This window comes from Oryzias latipes, chromosome 12, assembly GCF_002234675.1.
Source record: "Oryzias latipes chromosome 12, ASM223467v1".
Lineage (NCBI taxonomy): Eukaryota > Metazoa > Chordata > Actinopteri > Beloniformes > Adrianichthyidae > Oryzias > Oryzias latipes.
In genome coordinates this window covers 26401158-26423476 of record NC_019870.2, presented here as the reverse complement: position 1 = coordinate 26423476, position 22319 = coordinate 26401158, and the positions used below count along the sequence as shown (strand labels likewise).

Below are 22319 nucleotides of genomic sequence, written 5' to 3'. Positions count from 1 at the left end.
TGGATAAGTTATGTCAGAGCCAGAGTGTAAAACAGAGCAACAGTGCATGTTTCACACTCCAGTCTGCATTCGAGAGCCGCTCAAAGCTGCAGAGGAAATGTTCTGCTGTAATAAATCGCTTAAACAACTTTGACAGCTCGTCCCTGAAGGTTTTAAGGGGATGGCGGGAATAGCTTTGATTTAAGGCGGTATGACTTTGTGCTTTTTCCTTTACATTATCCATTTAGTTTTTTTTTTAATCAATTAAGCTACACATAGGATTATTTTTTTCATAAAAATACTTAATTATTGTTTGGTTTATTGGTTTTTCCTTTTTTTCCCCGCTTGGTTGGGAACTGGCAATATATGATTGAACCAAATAGAATAATTATAAATAAATAGAAAAGGAAATCAATTCGTTTTAACAATCTTTGTTTACAGTCATCTCTGAGCTAACAGCATCATTGTTACCGCTGTCAGGTGAAACCTAGACGGAGATAATTCAGCACATTTGCTCTGTGCTTATGCAGCAAAACATAGAGTTTAGCCATTAGACACATTTAAAAATACACAAAATATTAATGGATTCCCACACAAGCTGCAGCCTCTCTGCACAAAGTTGTGTACACTTCCGAAATACCCTTTAATATTGAAAATATATTAAAAATCCATATCCATCTTTGTGCCAATGTAAACATAATCTGAGAAACATGTTTTCACATTGATAGCTCGTACTTAACCTTATTATCTTCTAGGTGAAACCGGCTCTTTGAATAAAAGTAACTACAAAAGATTGAAGTAACCTGAACTTACAACAACTGACCACTAAATGAAATTGTGACAGCAGAGAGCAGTCTGTAACAGGATGCAGATTCTAGATTATTTTCTACAAAAAACAGGAGGTTCAACAGATTAAATATTTACAAGTCAACCAGCAGTGCGGATATAGACAGAGGTTTTGATGCGTGGCTATGAACATCATGTTCATAAAAGAGTTGGGCTGTAAAAAGTTGCCACAGACGGGTCATTGACCTTCTTCTCGTCTCCCTCCTGCAGAAGCTGCATGTTGCTGCGCCGCTGGCTGTCAGTCCTCCTCAGGGTGGCGCTCCGATGCTCAGGCAGATCAGGAGGAGGCGACACGCTGCGACCTTGAGGGTCAACCCAGGTATAAACATGGTTGGTGACATATCCGCCTGGAATCCTTCCCACTGAACGCACGGAGAGGGAAAGCTTTTTACTGCCTTTCAGCACCTGAGGAGACCAAAGGAGAAGCGGCACATGAGTTCAAGCTCCGTCCATAAAAAAACACCAATAGGTGTCAGGAAGTCCACACTTTTGAGGAGTCATTTCGCGAAAACACCTCCTGGAATACAATTATTACCTTCATTTTTTTTGTGCGGAAAGTGCTGAAGTTAGAAAGTGGGAAATAATAAAAGATTACTAATGGAAGCATCCAATTTTGCAGAAAGCCTCCACCAAATGTTCAAAAGCTCACACACATACAGAGGAGAGCATTTCTAACACATTGCTCCTAAAGATTGGTCTTGGCTGTGCCTCATTGCTCCCTGATAGGCTCTTTAGTATGTGCGATCCTGCTCCACATCGGTGTATTCCCGTGTGAGCGACGCTACGAACAAATCAAAGCAAAAGTGATGAAACCTTCTGATGATCTGACCCTGTTTGGCACAAACACTGATGACTTTCTGGTGATTTTCATCTGGATTTGAGAGGCACTTTCTGCAGTCCTCTGAGGCTGAGAGAAAGTGTATCACATGACTTAAGAAAAGGCGACGTTATGTGTTCTTCATTGTAAAACTGTTTCCATTTTCACCTTTACTGAACTGCAAAAAAACCACGCTCCTCGACCTTATCCATTCACACCTTAAAGTTCACATAGCAGCTGCATCTGTGCACAAACAGGAACAGCTCCAGCTGATGCTTGTCAGTGTATGAGAGCAGAGAAGGCAATCATTTTTAGCACAACAATCAAGTTTAATCAATTTCACCCACAAACTTTGAGCCAAAGAGACACTTTCAGCTGAAAGATCCCTGATTGCATTTAAAAAATGTCAGCAAACTCCTCTCCAGCTCATTTTCTGTTAACAGAGCAAAAAAAATCTAAATCCGGTATGAAAAAAAGTTCAGCAGCACATGCCGCTCTTCCTCACTCACACTCAAAAGAAAAGGAACGCTTCCAATAGACGCCACAAACTTTCTCTGGGCTTTTAATTGAGCCAACAAGCAAGCATGTCTGCAGGGAGTGTGACACAGCCGCGGGCTCCGAAGAGTTTTCTGTAACATCCAGCAAAACCAGAAACTGGGCTATCTTACTGGAGCCTTTTTCTTCCTAAAATTAATCATAGAAAAACCCCTTACTCCTGCAGACATGGTGTAATTTGAAGAGGCAAAAGCTGAGTAAGAGTCGGGGAACTGGGACGCATCAATAATATGTTTTACATGTGGATATGAGATTTTTCTGTGACATAAAAACCCCTGCAGAGTCTATAGAAACATGAATCACTAAAGCGTACTGCAGCTCAGAGGACCTGCAGCAGTTGAACTGAAATCATTGGTTGTTTGGTCCGTAAGCGTCAGCTCCACTGTTAGCCGATCCGTCAGCGCTGATTCACACTTCAAAATCAGCTCAAAGCAGCTCCTTCATGTCTGCAGGAGTGAGAGACATTCATGTGTTTCACGTGTTCCACAGGGACACGCAGAAATGTCTGTATGCAATGAGGAGCAGGCATGACGCTGCAAGAAAATATGGCAGGCTCATGTAGTTCGTTGAGTGCTCAAATTATTTTTCTCTCAGACACTGGTTTGTTTTTGTTGAACGTACCGACATGTTTCAGTGGAATACCTTCCGTCTTCGTCAGGGTCGTCATCATGGGGTAATGTGTGACCTCTTTAAAATCAGATGATTGTGACTGAGGCGGAGTCACCTGTCAAACTTTGACAAGTGACTCCGCCCCTTGATGTCAGTTTTTTTCCGGAGGATGTTGCTCCAGGTATGAGAGAGCAGGAAGGCCCCCTCATCCCTGTTCATGGAAGTGTTGGCTCGCTTTCTTATCTCCACCGCCTCCATAATCCATCTGTGGTGTCTCTTGTCTTCAGTGTGGAGGACTTTGGCCTTTTCCCAGTCCATGATGTGGTTTTCTTGTTTGCAGTGGTCTGTTATGGCTGATTTCATATTTTCTTGTACTGCCTGTTGTCGTCTTGCTCTTGTTAGTAGCATTCTTTTTGATGTTCTGTTTTTCTTGTGATGAAAGTGCGTCCTGTTTCTGTTTATGTAGTTGGTTGTCCTCAAAACCTAAGCAGCTGTGATCAACAAAGTAGTGAGGCTTGGTGGTCCTAATGCCTCACTCCTGCAGGATGGGGCTGATGGTGACCTGGGGCTGATGAAGCCCACCCCCCTGAAGCTGCAGCAGATCTAACACAGGGGAACGGAAGCAATGTCAATGATGCAGAAAACTCAACGCCCCCTGTGTGAGAAGTAGGGCAATCAATTTCTCAAAAGGGCCTAAAGTTTCGTTATTCTGCAAAAAGGACAAAGTGACGTCATTTCGGGCCGTGTCACACAGCCACTACATACATTTGCCTTGAAGAAAATGTCGGTCTTTTGTGATACATGCGTGATTTACGTAATTCATTAATGTTTCTTGCGCTCGTCGATGTGCGCGGATGTCCGTTGAGGGTTTCAGCCGACGGGTCTTTATGTGAATTTGGTTTTGAGCTGTTCAACATTTTTGGTCAGTTGGGAATTACGCAGTTTATATTTATTTTACGTAGTTTTTACGCAATTGTTACGTAAATCTTTGGTATTTGGGCGTGTTTTTTGAGAGATGCGTTCACAAACTTGTGACTGTCCACGCATGTACCACCAATGGATGACTTCTTTATTGTGTACACGGCACACGTTTCACGTTAAAATTATGCAATTGACGCATTAATCACTGAGGAATTGCATATTAACAGCGTAACAATTACGCACAGTTCGTTCATGTTCTATGTTGATTTACGTGTTCTTTGCAGGGTTTATCTGTACTTCTTCCTTGGTTTTAATGTGGTTCCTTCATGATACATTTGTGAAAATTTCATGTAAAGACGACAACTTTTCTCTTTTTTTCCACATATATTTAAGTATGACTAATTCTCTTCTGTGCAATATGCGCAAAATGTACGTAGTGACTGTGTGACACAGCATTGACACATGGAAACAGTGACAATGATGCAGAAGAGTTGTAGGGCAATCTATTTCCCAAAAGTGGCATAAGTTTCCTGATGCTGCAAACAGAACAAGCTGCTTTGGTTCCTGCTGGCATTGGTTTGAACAGGAACAAGCTCCAGCAGCGCATCATTAAAAGCATTTCTCCTTTCTGTCCCCTGACAGATGCTTTGGCTACAGGATCCAAACTCTTCCAATGTTTGTTCCTGTTTACACACAAATTGTGCAGAAAAGGAAGCAAATCTGAGGCATTCGTCTGTCACACGAACAGAAACACACACACAAACTCACATTTGTGTGCAGAAAGGATTACAGACCAAACTCCAAAAAAGAAGGACACAAGTACTTGCCTTTATCCTTCATTATTTACTGCTGTCAGAAACTATCAGTCAACCGCAGCACCACAAACGCACACTTTAAGGCTGATGTTTGTCACGCATCAACCCATCCAGACATGGACTAGTGGTATCAAGCTAAACCTTCAATTTGAAATAAGCTTCTGGTTATTTTGGAATGAATGGACATTTATTCACACTATAAAATGTGCAGGTATCACAATTAAAAATAAAAAAAGACAAGACTATCTGTTATCAGTGACAAAATGTTGCAAAAAAGGGGAAAAAAAGGATTGTTTGTTTGACCATGATTATGTTACTGGATTTTGGTTTTTCCTTCACTTTTACAAACTCGTTCACTGGTTCTGATGGAGGTTTCTTCCTAATCTTTTGTTTGAAGGGAGTTTTTCTTTTTAACTGCAGATTGGAAAGTTTTTTTTGAGATCCCACCAATTGACACGTCTCCCGCTTTGGGCTTTCCATCAACCAAAATTAGTGATACTCAGGCTAAATGACCTTTACCACTGGGAGCCCCTCCCACCCATCCATCCTGGTACCTCTTTCCAATCAAAAAGCTAACAGAGCAGAAGATGGAGGGTGTCAGTCCCCTTTTTTTAACAGTTTGTTGACCAGTCTGATTATCATAACGTTCTTGTAGACACAGCTAAAGTCTATACAGAGAACCGGTCATTTAACTCAAAAGATGTTCTTGGATGATTGATGTTTGGAGTCATTGATTTTGAACCTTCTCTACATTTTTTTTTGCTTCATTCAAACTGATGAGGGCTCAGAGGTGGATAGATATTGGAAAGGATGTAGTTCACAAATAACTTAATGATCACATGAATACTGCTACTGGATTGGGGCTGCTGATATGTGGTATCTTAAAGAAGTGGGATCATTGTGGTAAACGTAGGGTTGGGCGGAACCTCATCTTGAGACAGTGAAAGATTAGATATCATCCAAAACACACCAGCTGACGAATGACCAGCCATGCAGAACCTTAACCCTTGTGCTATCCTGGGCACTTTAACATTGGGAATTGGGTCATCTAGACCCCACTAGACAGTGCGCTGAACTTTGTGATCTTCACTGGTGTCCATGGATTACATGAAATCCTCTTCACCTTTATCCACCTTTGTCATAGTAGGGAGAACACGTCAATGTAAGGGCGGGGGTCATAGGATAGCACAAGGGTTAAAACTTTACCAGAATTTCCATCTGCTCCAGCTTCTCTTCTGGGATTTACTTCCTTCAGTATCTGTTTCATTTCATCCAGCTGGCGTCCAGCTTCAGCAATAAGTAAGTGTACATGACAAAATATACTGTGGCAAGATTTGAGCATCCGGTACAGCTGATTTGCAACTTGGGTCCAGTACATACAAGTACATTGAAGCACTGGATTGTGTCTCCTTGTATAGTCTTTTGGATTAAGACTATATATTGCAATGATTTAAAGACCCACTCAAATAATCTTTAGATCTTCTTTAAAATCATTCCCAGTGGTCTTTGAATAATGATGATGCTGTTTTTAGCCCAAATCAAATAACCTGTGTCATTTTCTAGGACACAGTTTCTGCAGAGCAGCAGGTGTTCATCAAAAGTTTCACCTTTGAGTTGTGCTGGGACTTTTGGTGCAGGTAAACTTGTGCTCATTTCCCCGATCCCATCCCTTAGTTTATACTCTCCCCCGCTAGCTCACGGCCCCTCACATCCTCAACCTAACATTACCAGTTCAACAAAAATGGTGAACAATATCAGAGCTATCCAGTCGTACAGTTTAGACCCAGATTCCAGCTCAGACCAGGAAAAAAACAAAGACGCTCATGGATCCATTTGTCTGGAAGTGGATGCATCAGAATGGAGAAGAGCAGGGAGCTGGTGGGTTAGCCAGTGTATTTTTTACGTAACAAACACAATCTTTTTCAACTTTTCCGTCTACTCTTGACCTGTGGTCATGAGGCCTGCGTCATGACCACAGGTCATGACTGAAAGCACCGGGTCCCAGATACAATGAGCATCCTCCTTAGGGTGGCTGGGCGCTCCTTTACACCATATTTGCATTAGTCCGTCAGTGGTGCATCTCTGTTGTGTGCGTGGGTAGTCAGTCTCACAACCAGCAGTTAGTTTACATTCACTCTGTTGCGACACCAGTCCGTCCTCCCTCCCCCCTGGCTCCCGGAGGAGTGGTTTGTCCTGCAACCCCTATGTCGAGTAGTTTGTCCCGTTGTCTTTGCTCGTCCAAAACATAAGCAATCAGGCCCTATACCCTCTCCTTCCTCACTGAGTCCTTGTAAAATGCCTGTTTTATGTCATAAATGTTGTGTTTTTGTACTTCCAAAAGTAAACTGTTGTAGTCCATGGGGAAAAAAGACACCAGTGTTATCTGTGTTGCTAACGTGCGTTATCGCATCGGCATGTTACCTTAAACATAAAATAAAGTTTTATTTTAAAAGTACAACTCAAGTGTTTGTTATTTTGTGTCAACGTAATGCAATGGAGACGGACCGCAGACGGACCAGTGGAAATCAGCCTTTAAATAAAAACCTTGGAATCATTTTACCAAATATCTTTTTCAATGGAGTTCAGACCGAGACAGCAGGACCAATTAATACCAAAACATTCAATGGCAACAATACTATTCAGTGAATGTAAGACTTTTGCACATTACAGATCTCATTTCAAATTCTTTGAGCAAAAATTTGAACTCACTTTTTTTAACCAAATTGTTTATCTGACAGTTTGCAGAGAAGAATTGATGAACCTCATTCGGACTCCTCTATTACTCTATTTACTGTTGACCTTTTGCTTATCCCACTCTGGACCCTTTACTGCCAAAAAAATGGCATTTACCTGCTTTTTGAGATCACTGTGCAGATAAAAGTTACACAGTTTTCATTTTTTATGACTCTCATTAGAAAACTTCAGTTACATTTTAATCTTAACTGAAATGTTTCCTCTGAAACGGAGTTTATGTGTCAGAGAGCCACACAGGCTGCACTCAGGTGGAAACAAGCGTGTATGACTCATGTCTTTGTTTATTGCGCCGGTGTGTCTTTGGGGGAAACGCTTGGTGACAGGTTCACATACAGGCTTTCACAGGCGGACACGAGGGGCTCCGTTCTCCAACGGACACAAACGCAGCAGCTGACTGATGGATCGCACTTTGAAAATTGTACACGTGCTCTGTAGCGTCAGTGGTTTTGATCTACTCTGGCTGCTGACAGTTTTGCTTTTCTTCCAGCTGCACGCAGATTCTGTACTAGAAAATCAAACAAACACAGCTGTTCTGCAGCTCCTCAGGCCTACAGGTGAAACCTTGGATGAACCCACAGCGAGACAGCCCCACCTATCTATCTATCTATCTATCTATCTATCTATCTATCTATCTATCTATCTATCTATCTATCTATCTATCTATCTATCTATCTATCTATCTATCTATCTATCTATCTATCTATCTATCTATCTATCTATCTATCTATCTATCTATCTATCTATCTATCTATCTATCTATCTATCTATCTATCTATCTATCTATCTATCTATCTACCTACCTATCTATCTATCTATCTATCTATCTATCTACCTACCTACCTACCTATCTATCTATCTATCTATCTATCTATCTATCTATCTATCTATCTATCTATCTATCTATCTATCTATCTATCTATCTATCTATCTATCTACCTACCTACCTATCTATCTATCTATCTATCTATCTATCTATCTATCTATCTATCTATCTATCTATCTATCTATCTATCTATCTATATCTTACACTAGTAACAATAATTTACAACACAACAAAATAGATATATTCTTAGTGACACTGAGGCATCAATTTCTTATTTTCTAGGGAAAATCAATCAAACAACTTGATCGCAGTGTAACCAATAACGTGATTGGTTTGTTAGGTCTGTCATGCTATTGGCTGGTGATTATAACAGGGTAGTGTCACACAGAAACCGACCGCGAGCAAAAAGGGTGGACATTGTAGGAAGCATCGCCGCAACTGAAAGCACAGAGAAAGATCTTTGCAGGAGAACAACAAGAACTCTGTGGAGGAAGAGTCAATTCAGGAACAGCCACACAGATTTAAACAGCAACAAAGCAGATATGAGCAATTTCAATGTGTAAGACAAGTTTTGAGAACAATCACAACAAGATTTAAAATGTTTGAAATCTCTACTCTTGATTACAGATAGAGATCCAAGATGGAAAGAGAACTTTGAAGAGTGGATGAACCAGGACAATGATAGAAAGAACAGAGGAGAAGAGGAGGCTGTTGTGGAGCAGAAAGTGGAAAAGGATGAAATAAGGAAACATCAATTCACATCCAGCCCCTTCAGTCTGATCTATCACAATGGAAGAGGAAATAATTATGTAATATTTACAATATTCTGTATGTTTTACTTAAAAAATTTTCTTTGTAAAATGAATTTCTGCTGAAGGTGTCAGAAGGTGGAAACGTTTCCTGCTTTTTTACTCTAATCATGGAGAAATATTTGGATTGCGTGTCACTTACTCCGGGCCGCCGCCTTTTGGACTCGCAGAGACGGTTCTGCCGGTACTGCTGTGACTGATTACAAAGATTTCCATTGAGGCTTCCATTTTACACTGCGTGGAGTCCAAACGCTTTAGGGGGAGCCTTATCTTTCAGACATTTTTACCCCACCTATTGTCTTACTTTGGCTTATTTTAACAGAAGCGAAAACATGCATGAAACAGCTGTGTGGGAACTAAAGCTCCTTTTTTTCAGATTATTAAACTGTGCATAATGCATGCTCAATGTTATTTGTCTGTGTCTGATTTCCATTCCTCTTCTCATTCATAAATGGATGGAGATGTTGCTCCACTCAACATTTTAGAAGCAACATTTGCACCACAATAAAACAGCATCACAGCAGACGTGGAGCGTTTCTCACTGCAGGCTGATGAATGAAGCAGAAATTAGGATCCTGAGATACGGATGTTTAGGGAAATATGAACAAAAAATAATTGTGAACAGAATGGTTTCTAATGAAGAAAAAAAAAAAGAAACGACATTTGATTTAGTATTGATAGCAAATTCTTTGGCTTTAGCCTATAAGTTTCTGGGTTGAAAAGAACGAGCATCTTTGAATCCTGTCCTGTTCTGTTGGATTTCCATTTAAGCTACCCGTCCTGCTGCTGACGGTGACGTGGATCCTCCTTTCTTTGCCATCGCAAACAGAGTCCATGTTAAAGTTTCTGTCTGAAGACACTCAGCTTGTTTTCAGAGTAGAAACGGTTTGCTGTCTCCCTTTAAATATAACAAACTAAAGCTTGTAACATTGTGAAGAAATACAACATTAGCAGAATGTTAAAAAATAGTTATTAATAAAAAAAAAAAAAAGAAAACAGATCAAAGAAGTTTGCTAAAGCTGTTTTCACTTTGTTTTAGTGACGTGCTCAGCTGGATAACTTAAAATTAACTAAAAAAAACCTAAAGTGCACTAAAGGACTTAAAAAAAGAAACAGCCTAGAGAACAAAAAAAGAAGAAAACTGAACAAAAATCTTCACAGTTTCTATCTTTGACATCATTTCTAAAGAAGTTTGCATAAAGTTTTTGTTGTTGTTGTCATTTTTGCCCCGTTATTGAATGATTCAAATGCAGGAATAGGGGGACCCACCTGGAGGAAACATGTGGGGCTCCAACCAAGTCATCAAAGTCCCACTCTGATCATCTTCTGATCTATCTTCAAATCCTTCCCAGTGCTCTTTAAATTAGGATTATGGTTTGTTTTTTTGGCAAAACTGTTGTTTTCTAGGACATGGTTTTTGCAAAGCAGCATGGGTTCTTTAGAAATCACCTCTGAGTTGTGGTGAGAAGCAAACACCCCCCCTTTTCTCCTCCCCTGCTGAGAGCTCAGAGTAGGGAGATTGTGGCCCACCCAGCATATTTTCTACGTCACAAATGGTCATATATCTGTTTCTTCTTTTCTTAGTACCTTTCTGTCACACACCTAGGTGTGCGAAATTTATATGTCTATATACAATATTTCTTCTCATCCCCTTGTGCTATACAAGGCACTTTAACATTAGGAGTGGGGTCATCTGGACCCCACTAAACACTGAACCTTTTTTCTTCAATGGTTTGTGATCTTCACTGGTGTCCATGGATTACATGAAATCCTCTTCCCCTTTATCCATCTTTGTCATGAACACGTCAATATAAGGGTGGGGTCATCTGGACCCCATAAATGATAGCACAAGGGTTATAGGTGTTGATTCTCCTGAGCGAGAGCAGCATATTTTCTACGCAACAAAGCTGATTTTTCCTAATGGCCTTTTTAAAATCTGCTGTATCACAATTTCAATAAAGAAATACCCATAAATGCAATTTTAAGTTTCTTCATCTATGTCCGGAAGAGAAGCTTTATCATCATTTTGTGTGTATGTCTTTCATAAACAGGGATAACGGAAATCCTTTCTACTTTTTTAATGTCTACATGATACAACATTCTACCATTCCTAAAATACACACTAAAAGCTTGTTCTAGAAGTTCTAGAAGAGTCATTCTTCTGTACTCTCATCTCAAAAGTCATAAATTTGATCTTAAAAAAAAAACAAAAAAACATTTAGAACCTTGTTACCAAATGTTGGTAATGTCTGTAGCCAGATTTTAAGGTCATAACAATATCATTGACAGAAAAACCTGATCTACTGCAGAGGACAGACACTCGTAGACTTTTATTAAGACTTTACCTGAACTATACATGTACAGTTTTGTGTCTTTAAGTCTAATGATGAAATATTTCCATCCATTTTAGGGTCACAGTGGGGTATACCCTGAACAGGTTGCTGGTCTGTTGTATGACCACAAACTTACACAAACCTTGGAGCAATTTAGCATCACCAATTAACCTATGAAGCATATTTTTGGACTGTGGAAGGAAACCTGAGTGTCCAGAGAAAACCCACACATGCACTAGGAGAACATGCAAATTCCACACACAAGGTCCAGATTCCAACCAGGTCCTTCTCGCTGTGAGGCTAGAGCGCTAACTGCCGCTCCACCATGCAGCCAACTTTTTGCTGTCAGAGAATACAGGAGAACATAATTTCTGTCTGAGGGAAGTTAGACTTAAAATCCACATCTTAAATGTCTAGTTTGAGTACATTTTAGCCTGGAGTTCTGCAGAATCCAATAACTCAAACCAAGTTTCAGTGAGCTGAAAGATATTGTCACAACTCCTTTATCTGGCAGGTAACCTTGCCTTAGCAAAGGTACAGTTACAGTAATTTTGGTTAACTGTGGAATCAAACTTAAAGGTTTGAGTTGAGAAGAAATCCTCTTGATAAAATCCTGATAAGGAAAAAACAACTTCCAGCTGCAGCTTTTAAGATAAGATAAGATAAGATAAGATAAGATAAGATAAGATAAGATAAGATAAGATAAGATAAGATAAGATAAGATAAGATAAGATAAGATAAGATAAGATAAGATAAGATAAGATAAGATAAGATAAGATAAGATAAGATAAGCCTTTAGAAGCAGTCACCATTCCAGTGGAAAAAGAAATCTAACAAAGTATAATATAAAACGTTTAAAACAAAAAGCACCTCTGTCTAAACCTTTGACCTGTGTCATTTCATGCACGTGGATGTGATGGATGCAGTGCATGCTAACCTCCACGTGTCTGTTTGAAGCAGCTCCAGTTTTCACACGACTAACAGCATGTGAAAAAATCTCTCCTGGCCCCAAATGATGTAAACACTTCAAAGGATTAATGAGGAAATGACAAGAGCACAAACACAGAGACTTAACGGAGCCAAGTCATCAATCACAAAGATTAGCTAGAGGAAAACAAGCACAAATCTCTGCACAAGTCACTGCTGCTAATCTTCCTGTTTCCCGATCCATCTCCAAGTCCCAGATTTTCTACTAAATCTGTATAAATGGGCCAAAGCACCGTACCTGCACCAGCTCATGTCTCTGCAGGACAGATGCAAAATGTAAAGAAGTCTGAGAGGAAAGGCACCGCCAAGAAAAGGAGTCCAGCATGGTACTGGTGAACATCAACAACTAGCTGTAGGTTTTTCATCAATGGTTTGACACCAAGACAGATGCATACAAAGAAATCTAAATAAAGGGACGATTATGATTTGAAAAAGGAGAAATGAGCCCTCATTCAAGCTGCTGTTCTACATTTGGAGAAACAGTTCTGAAGTTTAGCTTGGTGGCTGTTAACTCCTTTAGAGTCCATCTGAGTAGACAACACCATGTCGGCCGGTTTCGACATCAAACTGCGGCAGGCCAAATCAGAACAAGAGGAGCCACAGCTGAGACTCCTGCAGCCCTCAGCCAACGCACAGCTGCTAAACCAAAGGGCTCCCAACAGAAAGCAGATGACAAATCCAACCATCAGCACGTCAAGTCTTAGAAACTCTTTAAATCTAAAAGATGACAAGCAAGATTTCCCAAGCCCCTCCTCCTCTTTGTCCTTTACACCTCTTCATCATTCGAACAAGCCTCCTACGGCTCCTCTCCACCCCGTCAAATCTGTCTCATCAAGAGCCGTGTCTCTCAGCAGCTGCTCTTTAAGCAGCAGCCTTCAGCAGCCAGATGTTTGCCATCTCTCTCTGGTACTTTAACTCCCTCAACACTTTGCGTCTGAATATGTGCTTGTAAATGTTGGCTCTGCCGTATTATTAACAGAATGAATTATTGTTACAAGCAGCCAAGAAAGGCAAGGGGTCATTTCATAACAAAACAAATGAAAAGAACCAGACAGGTCAACTGAGCATGTTTCCTTTTTTGAACAATGTCTGGAAATGTACCTTGAAAAGCACCTTAATCATGTGACTTTGCCTTGTGCTGAGTTGCACAGCAGGTTCATTTGCAGAAATCTCCTGTTTGGAAAATAAAAGAATTTACACTCATTACTTAGCCTAATGGCTCTTTCTGAGAGCTTTTCTCAGTTCCTGCTTTACTCTTTTTTTTTTTTTTTTTCTATTGTGAAAACACTCGGAGTGGGGGTGGGGGGGTACTGGCTCTTTTTTTGAGCCGTATCAAAGCTCCAGACCAGAAGCTGCAGAATGGTAATGAAAAAACAGGAAAGACTTCAGAGCAAAGGCTGTATAAAATTGGAAACAGCAGGAATGTTTGTATTAGTGAAGGACCATTCAAGCATCCAGGGACCAATAGTGGGAGGTTTTCCAGGTGGGCGGCCCAAACTGGCAACTGGTCAAGCAGCACCACATATTTTGGTTTTTTGACTATTACTTGTTCTTTTGCTCACATTTGTTTGTGCAAATCAGTCCTCTTCAACAACTGTCAGTTTTCGGTTTAAATAAAGTTTGTGTTTGAAGTCAACAAAAAGACAACAGCATGGATAAAAAAACAAAACTCAAAGAAGTGTAACGGTTAGAGTCACATTTTAGCCTCATAGATTCTCAGAAACTTTCTGGGTTTTCTGGGAGACTGTTGGTGACTTTGATGTGGAATTTGTTTCTTTCTCGGGTTCACATGTAAAACCGGCGCTGTCGTGTCTTTGGCGCATTCACAGCAACGACTTCACCCCACCGAAGCTTCCAGATGGAGCCGAGCAGCAAATGATTCAGAATGAAGCTGACATAAGCTGTTTGGCCACAATGAATGTCCACGATGATCCTGATTCTATCAAGATGAAGAAACGATGAGAAAGGGTTTGTTTAAGGCTAGCTGATATAAATTTACCACTGAGGACCCAACTCAGAGGATCAGGAAGAAGAAAAGACATTTGTAAAAAACAGAAATAAAAGCCACTCAGTGGAAGAAAGGAGGATCAAAATATAAAGTAACAAAAAGTAATTTTTGACAGATTTTTTTTCATTTAAATAAATAAATTAATAAATATTTGTCTGTTCCTTAGACTTCCTATAGTGAAATCCAGAATCACTAAAATTGAAAATCCATAATCACAGTCAGCAAAGCAAATCAAAAGAGAGGAATCTAGAAAAATTGTCACAAAAAAGGTTGTTTTAGTTCAATAAAATATGATCAGGAGAGAGATACAAACGCAAAAGAAATTTGGCAGATGTCGTTTTTTTTTGCATTTAGAAACTCCTGAACATGCTGAATTGTGCTGATGGAAACTCTATCTGATGGAAACTCCTGCAGACACCACCTTTTGCTGATGTCGATCTGTGCAGATGGAAACTCCTGCAAATGGACACTTCTGCAGATTTAGATTTGTGCGAACGAAAATTTCTGCGGACAAAAGCTTCTGCAGATTTAGATTTGTGTAAACGGAAATTTCGGCAGACAAAAACTCCTGCAGATGCAGATTAAAACTCCTGCCGGTGAAGATCCTACAGAAATAATCTACCAAAGACGGACCCTCCTCTAATCTGCACACACCTGCACATCCTGAATGTTTAGTAGAAATTACATAAAAAGAGAATTTTTATATGTCATGAAGTAAAAACACTAATATCAAAGTTGTCTTCCTGTGCACCCTTTGACTTTAGAAGTTACTTTGAACAGGCATGTTAATGCTTTAATTTAGTTTCTTTGTTTTTCTGACTGAAAAAGCTTCATCTCCTCTAATCATCAAGTGTCTAAAGCTCCCATTATTAGACGCATCCTTCAAGTTTGGCCGAAAAATGAGCTTGGCTTTAATTGTTCAGGTAATTGGTTAAAAAAGGTTTGTTTTGTTCGCTATCGATGTGAGGGGAAGGCTTAAACAGAGGTTTTCTGGGTTCAGAGAACTTTTTCCAGTAGACTTAGTATGTTTGCAGGTGCTCAAATGGGACAGAAAAAAAACGATACGATAAATATAAATATCTCTAAACTTAATGCAAAATCGTTTCAAGTGAAAGAGTAAAATTGATGTAATTTAGTCATTTAACTGCTCTGAGCAAAGCGAATGTTAGAAGAGGAGCTGAGCTGCTGAGGGAATGGTTCCGTCTCCACATTTCTTGGTTGAGCATGAATACATATCATTGTGCTAACAGGTGACAGTCAGTGGGCGATGTTTTTAACCAGCGGGCCACCTCACAGCCCACAGATGTACCAACAGCCTGTCAATCTGGAGGCTTTATTCATCTGCCCTCATTTCCTTAAAAGACACTTCTGCAGGAGAGAGTCATGAATAATGGAAAACAGCAATCGCAGCACTTTGGCTGCAGCCGGCGCATGCAGAAATGTATGAGATGGACCTTATTACAGGCCATTACACAGTCAGAGTGTGTGTTTTTCTTTGTTTCCAGGTATGCTTGTTTCTGTTGTTTCTGTGTTGGAGAATCAAATGACAGTAGAGACAATGTTTCTGTAGGTTTCACAGAAAAGATCTTGAAGAGAGGCAGCATCATCACCTGTCTGGGTGTGTGATTGTGATTGTGTTTGTCAACCCTGGAAGTAACCCAGGGACAGAGGGCAACATAGCAAAGGCCAGGAGAAGGTCAAATGAGTTCAGTAACAAAGAATCAGCACACAGCGTGGGACAAAAGCCAAAAACACAAAAGAACTACAGTCCAAACAGGTAACAAAGTATGAAACACCCAGACAAAAAGCACCAACACCAAGGACACTGAAACAGCTCCCTAATTACAGACACTAATGACTAAGAGGAGGGAGCTGTGACAGACTCAAGGTCAAGCACAGGAAGGGGCGGGGCCTGAGAGCAGCCAACCTGCACAGAACCGAATCAGAATCTCATCTGTTTGCTCAGTTGTTGGACAGAACAAGTTAGAAAAACAACAAAAAGCAAAACAGAAACACAGACCCAAAGCTCAAACCCCAAAATTCATTGAATGTAAAATTTCAAGTGAACCAAAAAACAATAAACTATTGCTTAAGGCTAAGTTTAGAAAAGAGAAACGGATGAACTCCACCATCCAGAAGGAGGCGGGGTCAGTGCACACTCCATTCAACATTCCCGGAGGTCAAAGATTACACTCGTCCCGGTCCCAGGCCTGCATGCCAAGGTGAATGTCTTCCAATAAGGGAGTGGTTCAGGTTAGGGTCTGCTAAAGCATAGGGCTTCAATTAGGGGGCAAATGTGATTCTGGAGGAGGGACTGGTCAGGATTAGGGCCAGGTTAGGTACCTGGGTCCGCTATAGTCCTGGTTAGGGTTAGGATTGATGTAGTAGCTAGGGTTAGTGTTTCACATTAAATTTAAATTTAAAGGGGTTTGGGGTTACTCTCAGAGGGTTTCTAACCCTAGAGAAAGTTCAATTCTGAAGATGAGCCCCCCCAAAAGTAAATGACTGGAACTGTCCTTCAGTTCTTCAGCGGAGGTGCTAAAATGAAAGCGATTTTTGCTTTGGTATCATGGGTTTTAATAGATTTTCTCTACATGTATCAGGTTTGCTGATCTGAAAAGCAGAAAAAAGTCCCTTTCAATGTTTCATCTCAAAGGATGTAACTTTGTTTCAAACCCAGAAGTGAAATAGGAGTGACATCTAATATCATTCCATCATTTCTTTTGTACATTTTTATCTTCACAGAAATGTGTGGAAATTCTTTTCTTTCAATTTCCATCTTTTTTGTAGAAACATTAACTTTTTTTCCATATTTAAAGTGAGTGAAGATGTGTTTAATTTATTGGAAATCTCTGTTATGCAGCTAATAGAAAATGTGGTGAATGGTTGCTTGATTTAAACTGAAGAAAACTTTATTTGAAAAGTAATAATTGAATTAAGGAAGGACAGAAAATCGGCTAGAATGCTAAAAATAAAATGATGACCCAGGCATTATTTGAGAAAATTCTAGTATGATGCTTATTGTTTATGTCTTTCTTTAATTTCTCTGGGACTGATTTAAGTGATGAAAAGTGACTCAAGAGTCAAACAGAAACATCAGGTCACATCAGGTCGGGCTGCTTTCATTTTCTTCATTTTATTTTTGCCTCTTGATTTTTCCGTAATCTTGGATGGCGTTAAACCAAAACGTGGTCTTGTGTTGTCCTTGATCTTACTGAAACGTTAAGGAAATTGGAGGCAAACATTCATGATGTTTTCCAGATGATGAAGCTGCAGAGAGAATTGAGCAGATAATTTTCATGTTGTGCAGCAGCAGCGAAGCTAAAACTGTTCAGAAGATATATTTTTAGACCGCGGACTACCGCACGGAATTGTGGGTAAAATTACCTCCTTTCTTTTATGATGGATGAAGCAGTGCAGGCTCTGAAGCTGTTTTTTTTTAGTTGTTCAGAAAATCTGAGATGATGAGAGAAACACTTAAGGGTCATTTCCATTTGTTCAGGACCTTCTTGAAGAAAAGGATGAATGTGATCACGTTTTCCTGACCTGTCAGAGGTTTTGCTCCCTTTCTGTCAATCACGTCTTTCTTTACTCAGAGCAACCTGTAACATCCTGTAACAAATGTTTCCAACCTCAACACACACTAATACAAAAACGCACACTCACATACATAAACCTACTTAAGCTTTGTTTCCACTGAGCACTGCAATCTGGTCCAGTCCAGTATTTTGAGCGTTTCCATTTTATGATGGAAACGCTCAAAATACGCTACCATTTTGGGTCTTCATTGGTTCATTGGTCCGTTCCACTTTTCTGTAGGCCTACAACCAACTTAATGGCTGATGCTCATTACAGAAGAAAGCAGCTGTATTCCTAGAGCTGGGATCTGTTCATCTCTCTCATCGTTGAATGAGATGTTGAGAAAGGCAAATGCTGCTTCTGTTTGCTCCAGGACCACAACACCTCCAGATTAAACATCCAGTCTAGATACATATAAGATGGGATGTAATTCTAAACATCAGCTGTGAAATGTGACCTTTAATGCACTCCGTGATTCCCTAAATTCCTTCATGGAATTATAATCACATTAAGATATGACAACACATTTCTTTAAGTAAATCCTGTTGGGGGAATGTAGTTAACCTGATGTTCTGCTCCTCCATGACCCTTTTGTTCTGCTGCTGTCGGTTCTGCTAAAGATGAAGCCAATTTAATAAACCAAGGAGAACTTTTTTTATTTTGAAAATGATGCGGATCCTCTGTTTTTAGCTTTCTCTCTGCCACAGAGCCTTAGCAAAAAGAAGTTGACTTGAAGTTTATTTTATGACACAAGTGATTATAAGGATAGCAGGTATACTGTATACATGTAGATGCAGTGTACGAAGTATACTAATTGAATACTTTTTCAGACTGAATTGGAGCTTCTAAGTTTAAAATAGGTAGAAACTATGTAAAAAGTAGACTTCAAGTATGGTGCCTCCCTTTTAGTATAGACTAAGTATACTTGTAGTACACTTAAATATATGACCTTCTGCTAAGGGGAGACTTCCTGTTTACTCAACCACATCTAGATATATTCTGCTGATTTAGCATTGGAGGCAAATAGAAACACAATCTTAAAAAAAAAGAACCGCTATCTCCTCCTTTTCATGACCTCCTTGAGTCAAAGGAGAGAATCGTCAAAGATTAAAAAAAAATGTAAAAAAAGAAACAGATATTGAACTTTTTTTTGCAGTCACCTACAACACAAGTTACAGATATTATGCCACCATATGGTTGAACTACAAATGTAGGAGATGGACTAGCACCAGCACACATACAGCTGAGGCATTAAAACATGTAAACAAATGTTCCTGTGTGACAGGAAATGTCTGCTACTGTTAGTCTGTACAACAATCCATCTTCAACAAGGTTCAATTAAATAAAAAATATGAATTTACAGCAGAAAAAGGATAATTAATCTGTCTCTGCTTTTGTCAGAATCCATCAGTAATCATTTTAGTTTCAGTGCTGGAACTGTGGGATTGGATTCTTGTCTGTCCCTTCAGAAATGATGCTTTGGTGTTTCATTTGCCAAGGGAGATAAGGAAGAAAAAACAAGACCTCCTTTCTTTCTATCTTTTGGTGTGTCAAATAATATAACCTTTTTCAAAAGAACTTTAACTTCTGGATCACTTTACTCAGTGAAGAGCCTTCCCCCTTAAAAAAAGGGGACCTGGAAACTGTGAGAACGTTTAGATGGAGGAGCAGAATGAGAGCGAATTAATGAAGGTAAAAGCAGATTTCTGAGATGTTCTTTGATAGGAAAACTTAATGACCAGTTTTATGAAGGGTTTTGTAGTCCGAATGTTGAGCATCTCAGCAATTGTAGTTATGAGCAGTAGATCCATGAAGAGGTTCTCAGTCAACAGGCAATGGTCAGAAACTTGACGGTCAAGCTGGAGGGTGATCAGGATTACAGAGGTGGAGGTCTCTGCATGACACCTTTGGGGGATTGTGGCTTGACATGAGACCGGAGCGAGTGGATGACCAGAAGGGTCTGGCAGTGGAAGGGATCTGATGTACCTGACAGCACAGGTGGATGGCATGATCTCTGGCGAAAAGATGAGCGTGCAGGAAGTTCCAAACATGTTAATCCTCCTGATGATAGGCGAAAGAGCATGGCAGCCTGTGTCTATCTTCTGCAGCAAGTCATGTGGTTAATAATCCTTATCAACCTGAATTAGTCCTGTTCCCAGTGACACCCAGCAACAGCATCCAGTGTGTCTGAGTGTTTAAATAGAGGCTTATATTCCTAACTGAGTGTGTGTGGGAGGTCATAACACTCACTAACAGAATGGTTCCTCCACGCCTCCAAACCTTTTTGAGCATTTATCAGCTGTAGTAACAGTAATAGGCTTTCTGGCTCTTTAGGAGATTAGGAATTGATTATATGGTTGTTGTACTTTTGAACTGTTTAAAAGGAAGCAACCTAGACATTGAAAAAAATTAAGCCTACAGAAAAAAAATCTGCTATTCCAGTCAAATACCAGACAAACTTCAGATTGTTGTAAACTTCTGCTGCATCATCATGTAGGGGGAGGAGCCTGTAGAGTGACATTTGAAGCAACTGCTGTTGAGTGGAAGATGTCAAAGTTCAATCCAGAAACATGTTCCAAAATAAATGTTAATAATTTGTGTTCTGCATTACACATGCCTTCATTATATTCATATATTCCAAGAAAGGTTCATGAAGTAAAAAGAGAATGAATAATCGATGAAAGACCTTCCAGGTGCACAGCAGCTGGTTGAAATGTCAGTTCTGTTATTTCAGGCTGATTCTGTTGAGGGGAGATCATGGACAGCATTTGACTGTTTTTCCATTCCTGCTATAGGGATTGTTACAGTCCTGCCTTTGTGCACACGCTCCAGGAAACACAGATTTTCTTCTCAGCTCTGCTGTTAGACACTGCTCTGTATCAGATCTACACACGAATAACTCGATTAATAACAGCGTTTCAAAGTTTTCCCAAAAAGAAAGTTCTGATGACAACTGTTTCTATGAGGTCAGCATCCTGTTCCTGTCTGTCAGCTTCAGGCACCTGAAGTTCAAACCCTATTTTCCTAAGGTTGACCACATCAGGAGATGTATCTCAGAGTTTTTTTTAGATTTGGAGCTCTTGACAGACATGACTGAAGGCATATCTTGTGTGAGAAATCCAGTGTGAAGGTTCAGTTGCCTGTCTCCCACAGAGCTGATAAGAAGGAGACGCAGCTGCCGCCGTTTGATCAGCATGCATGAGGAGCATTCAAAGCAGGAGCCACCAGGAGCTCCAGGGGGTCGCACGTCGCTGCAAAGAGAGGTGCACGCAAAAGCTGTGCCCTGCAGTCAAATGTCTCAAGCTGACACTGACGCGCACACCTGTACACACATGCCATCCTGCATGTGCGCACCTTTTTCTGCAGGCAAACCCCTCACATGAACATCATTCCTGCATGTGCACACTAATCCTGTGTGTGCACGTCATTCCTCAACGTGCACACTGTTCCTGCACACCTCCCTGTCAACTTGGACATGCGCTACTGTCACTGTGGATCACACAGGTGGATTATTTGAACTAAAATAGATAAGACATCCTGAATGTGTTGCTTAAAACTTAAATCACCGTTTGATCTGATCTGCACTCTAACTGTTTCTCAAAATATAATTGACTTTGGATATTTGTAGACATGTATACATATACTTTCAGTTTGTGATAAAAGCTAAATACCCTAATTTGGGCGTGCTTTTCCATCTGCAGTAAAGCTATTAAATGTTACTTTTGTAAAGATGTGAAGAAGTCAATGAAATCAAGACTTTCAGGACTAAAAGCAGACATGTCGAGTAAAACCGTTCTTCCAATGACTCAAATCCATTGACCTTCTAAAGCTAAAATTAAACTTCTTATAGCCTTTTTAAATACAATTGCTGCTTCTCTGTTAAAGTGCTTTGTCTTGCTTTGTGCTTTGTCTGGTTGACTTTGCATTTTGCTGCAGAAGAGCAAGGAAACACATGAGAGATGAGGATGAGAGTGAAAACTGAACTCTGCATTTTCCGTACAGCGCCTCCCAAGGTGAGCGGGAGAAGCGCAGCCTGCATGCACGGCTGCTGCACACAGCCACTAGCCTGAGTCTATCATTAAAAGATTGAACATTTGCTGTTCAAATGAGCAATGATTTTGTGTCTCCAACTCAACCATCCGTGAGCATCTGGCTTTCCTGCAGCACAAAGCGGAATGTAACGTCATCCTGATCAGTCACGCAACACGCCGCTCAATACCAGTTGGCTGGTCGGTTGTTGTTTTGTTTTCATATTGCTGCGTTTTGTTGGGCCTCCATCAGTCATGCAGGCCGCTGATCCGACCAGGCCTGCTGTCAAAGGTTTAAACAAAGCAAACGTTCTCAAACACAGAAAATGGGTTCATAAATAAAAGTCACCCACATTATTTGAATTCCTCTTAAGCTTCCAAACTCAGCTGGAGTTGATAAACAGTTGGAGCTCAGAGCTTTTTTCAGGAGGATGTTGACTGAAGCATCGCAGCAGC

The 22319-nt window shown here is 40.2% G+C and overlaps 1 protein-coding gene across 3 annotated transcripts in view; it reads right to left on the bottom strand.

The window, feature by feature from the left end:
* whrn (whirlin) overlaps positions 1-22319 on the bottom strand; it is a 192374-nt gene that overhangs the window by 105350 nt on the left and 64705 nt on the right. For all 3 annotated transcript variants that reach the window (XR_002874267.1, XM_023960685.1, XM_023960686.1), the window contains exon 2: positions 1012-1230. Coding sequence is in view for 2 of the 3 variants with exons in the window: in XM_023960685.1 (XP_023816453.1) it covers positions 1012-1230 (219 nt within the window). In the remaining variant the exon portion in view is untranslated. The remainder of the gene's footprint in view (positions 1-1011; positions 1231-22319) is intronic.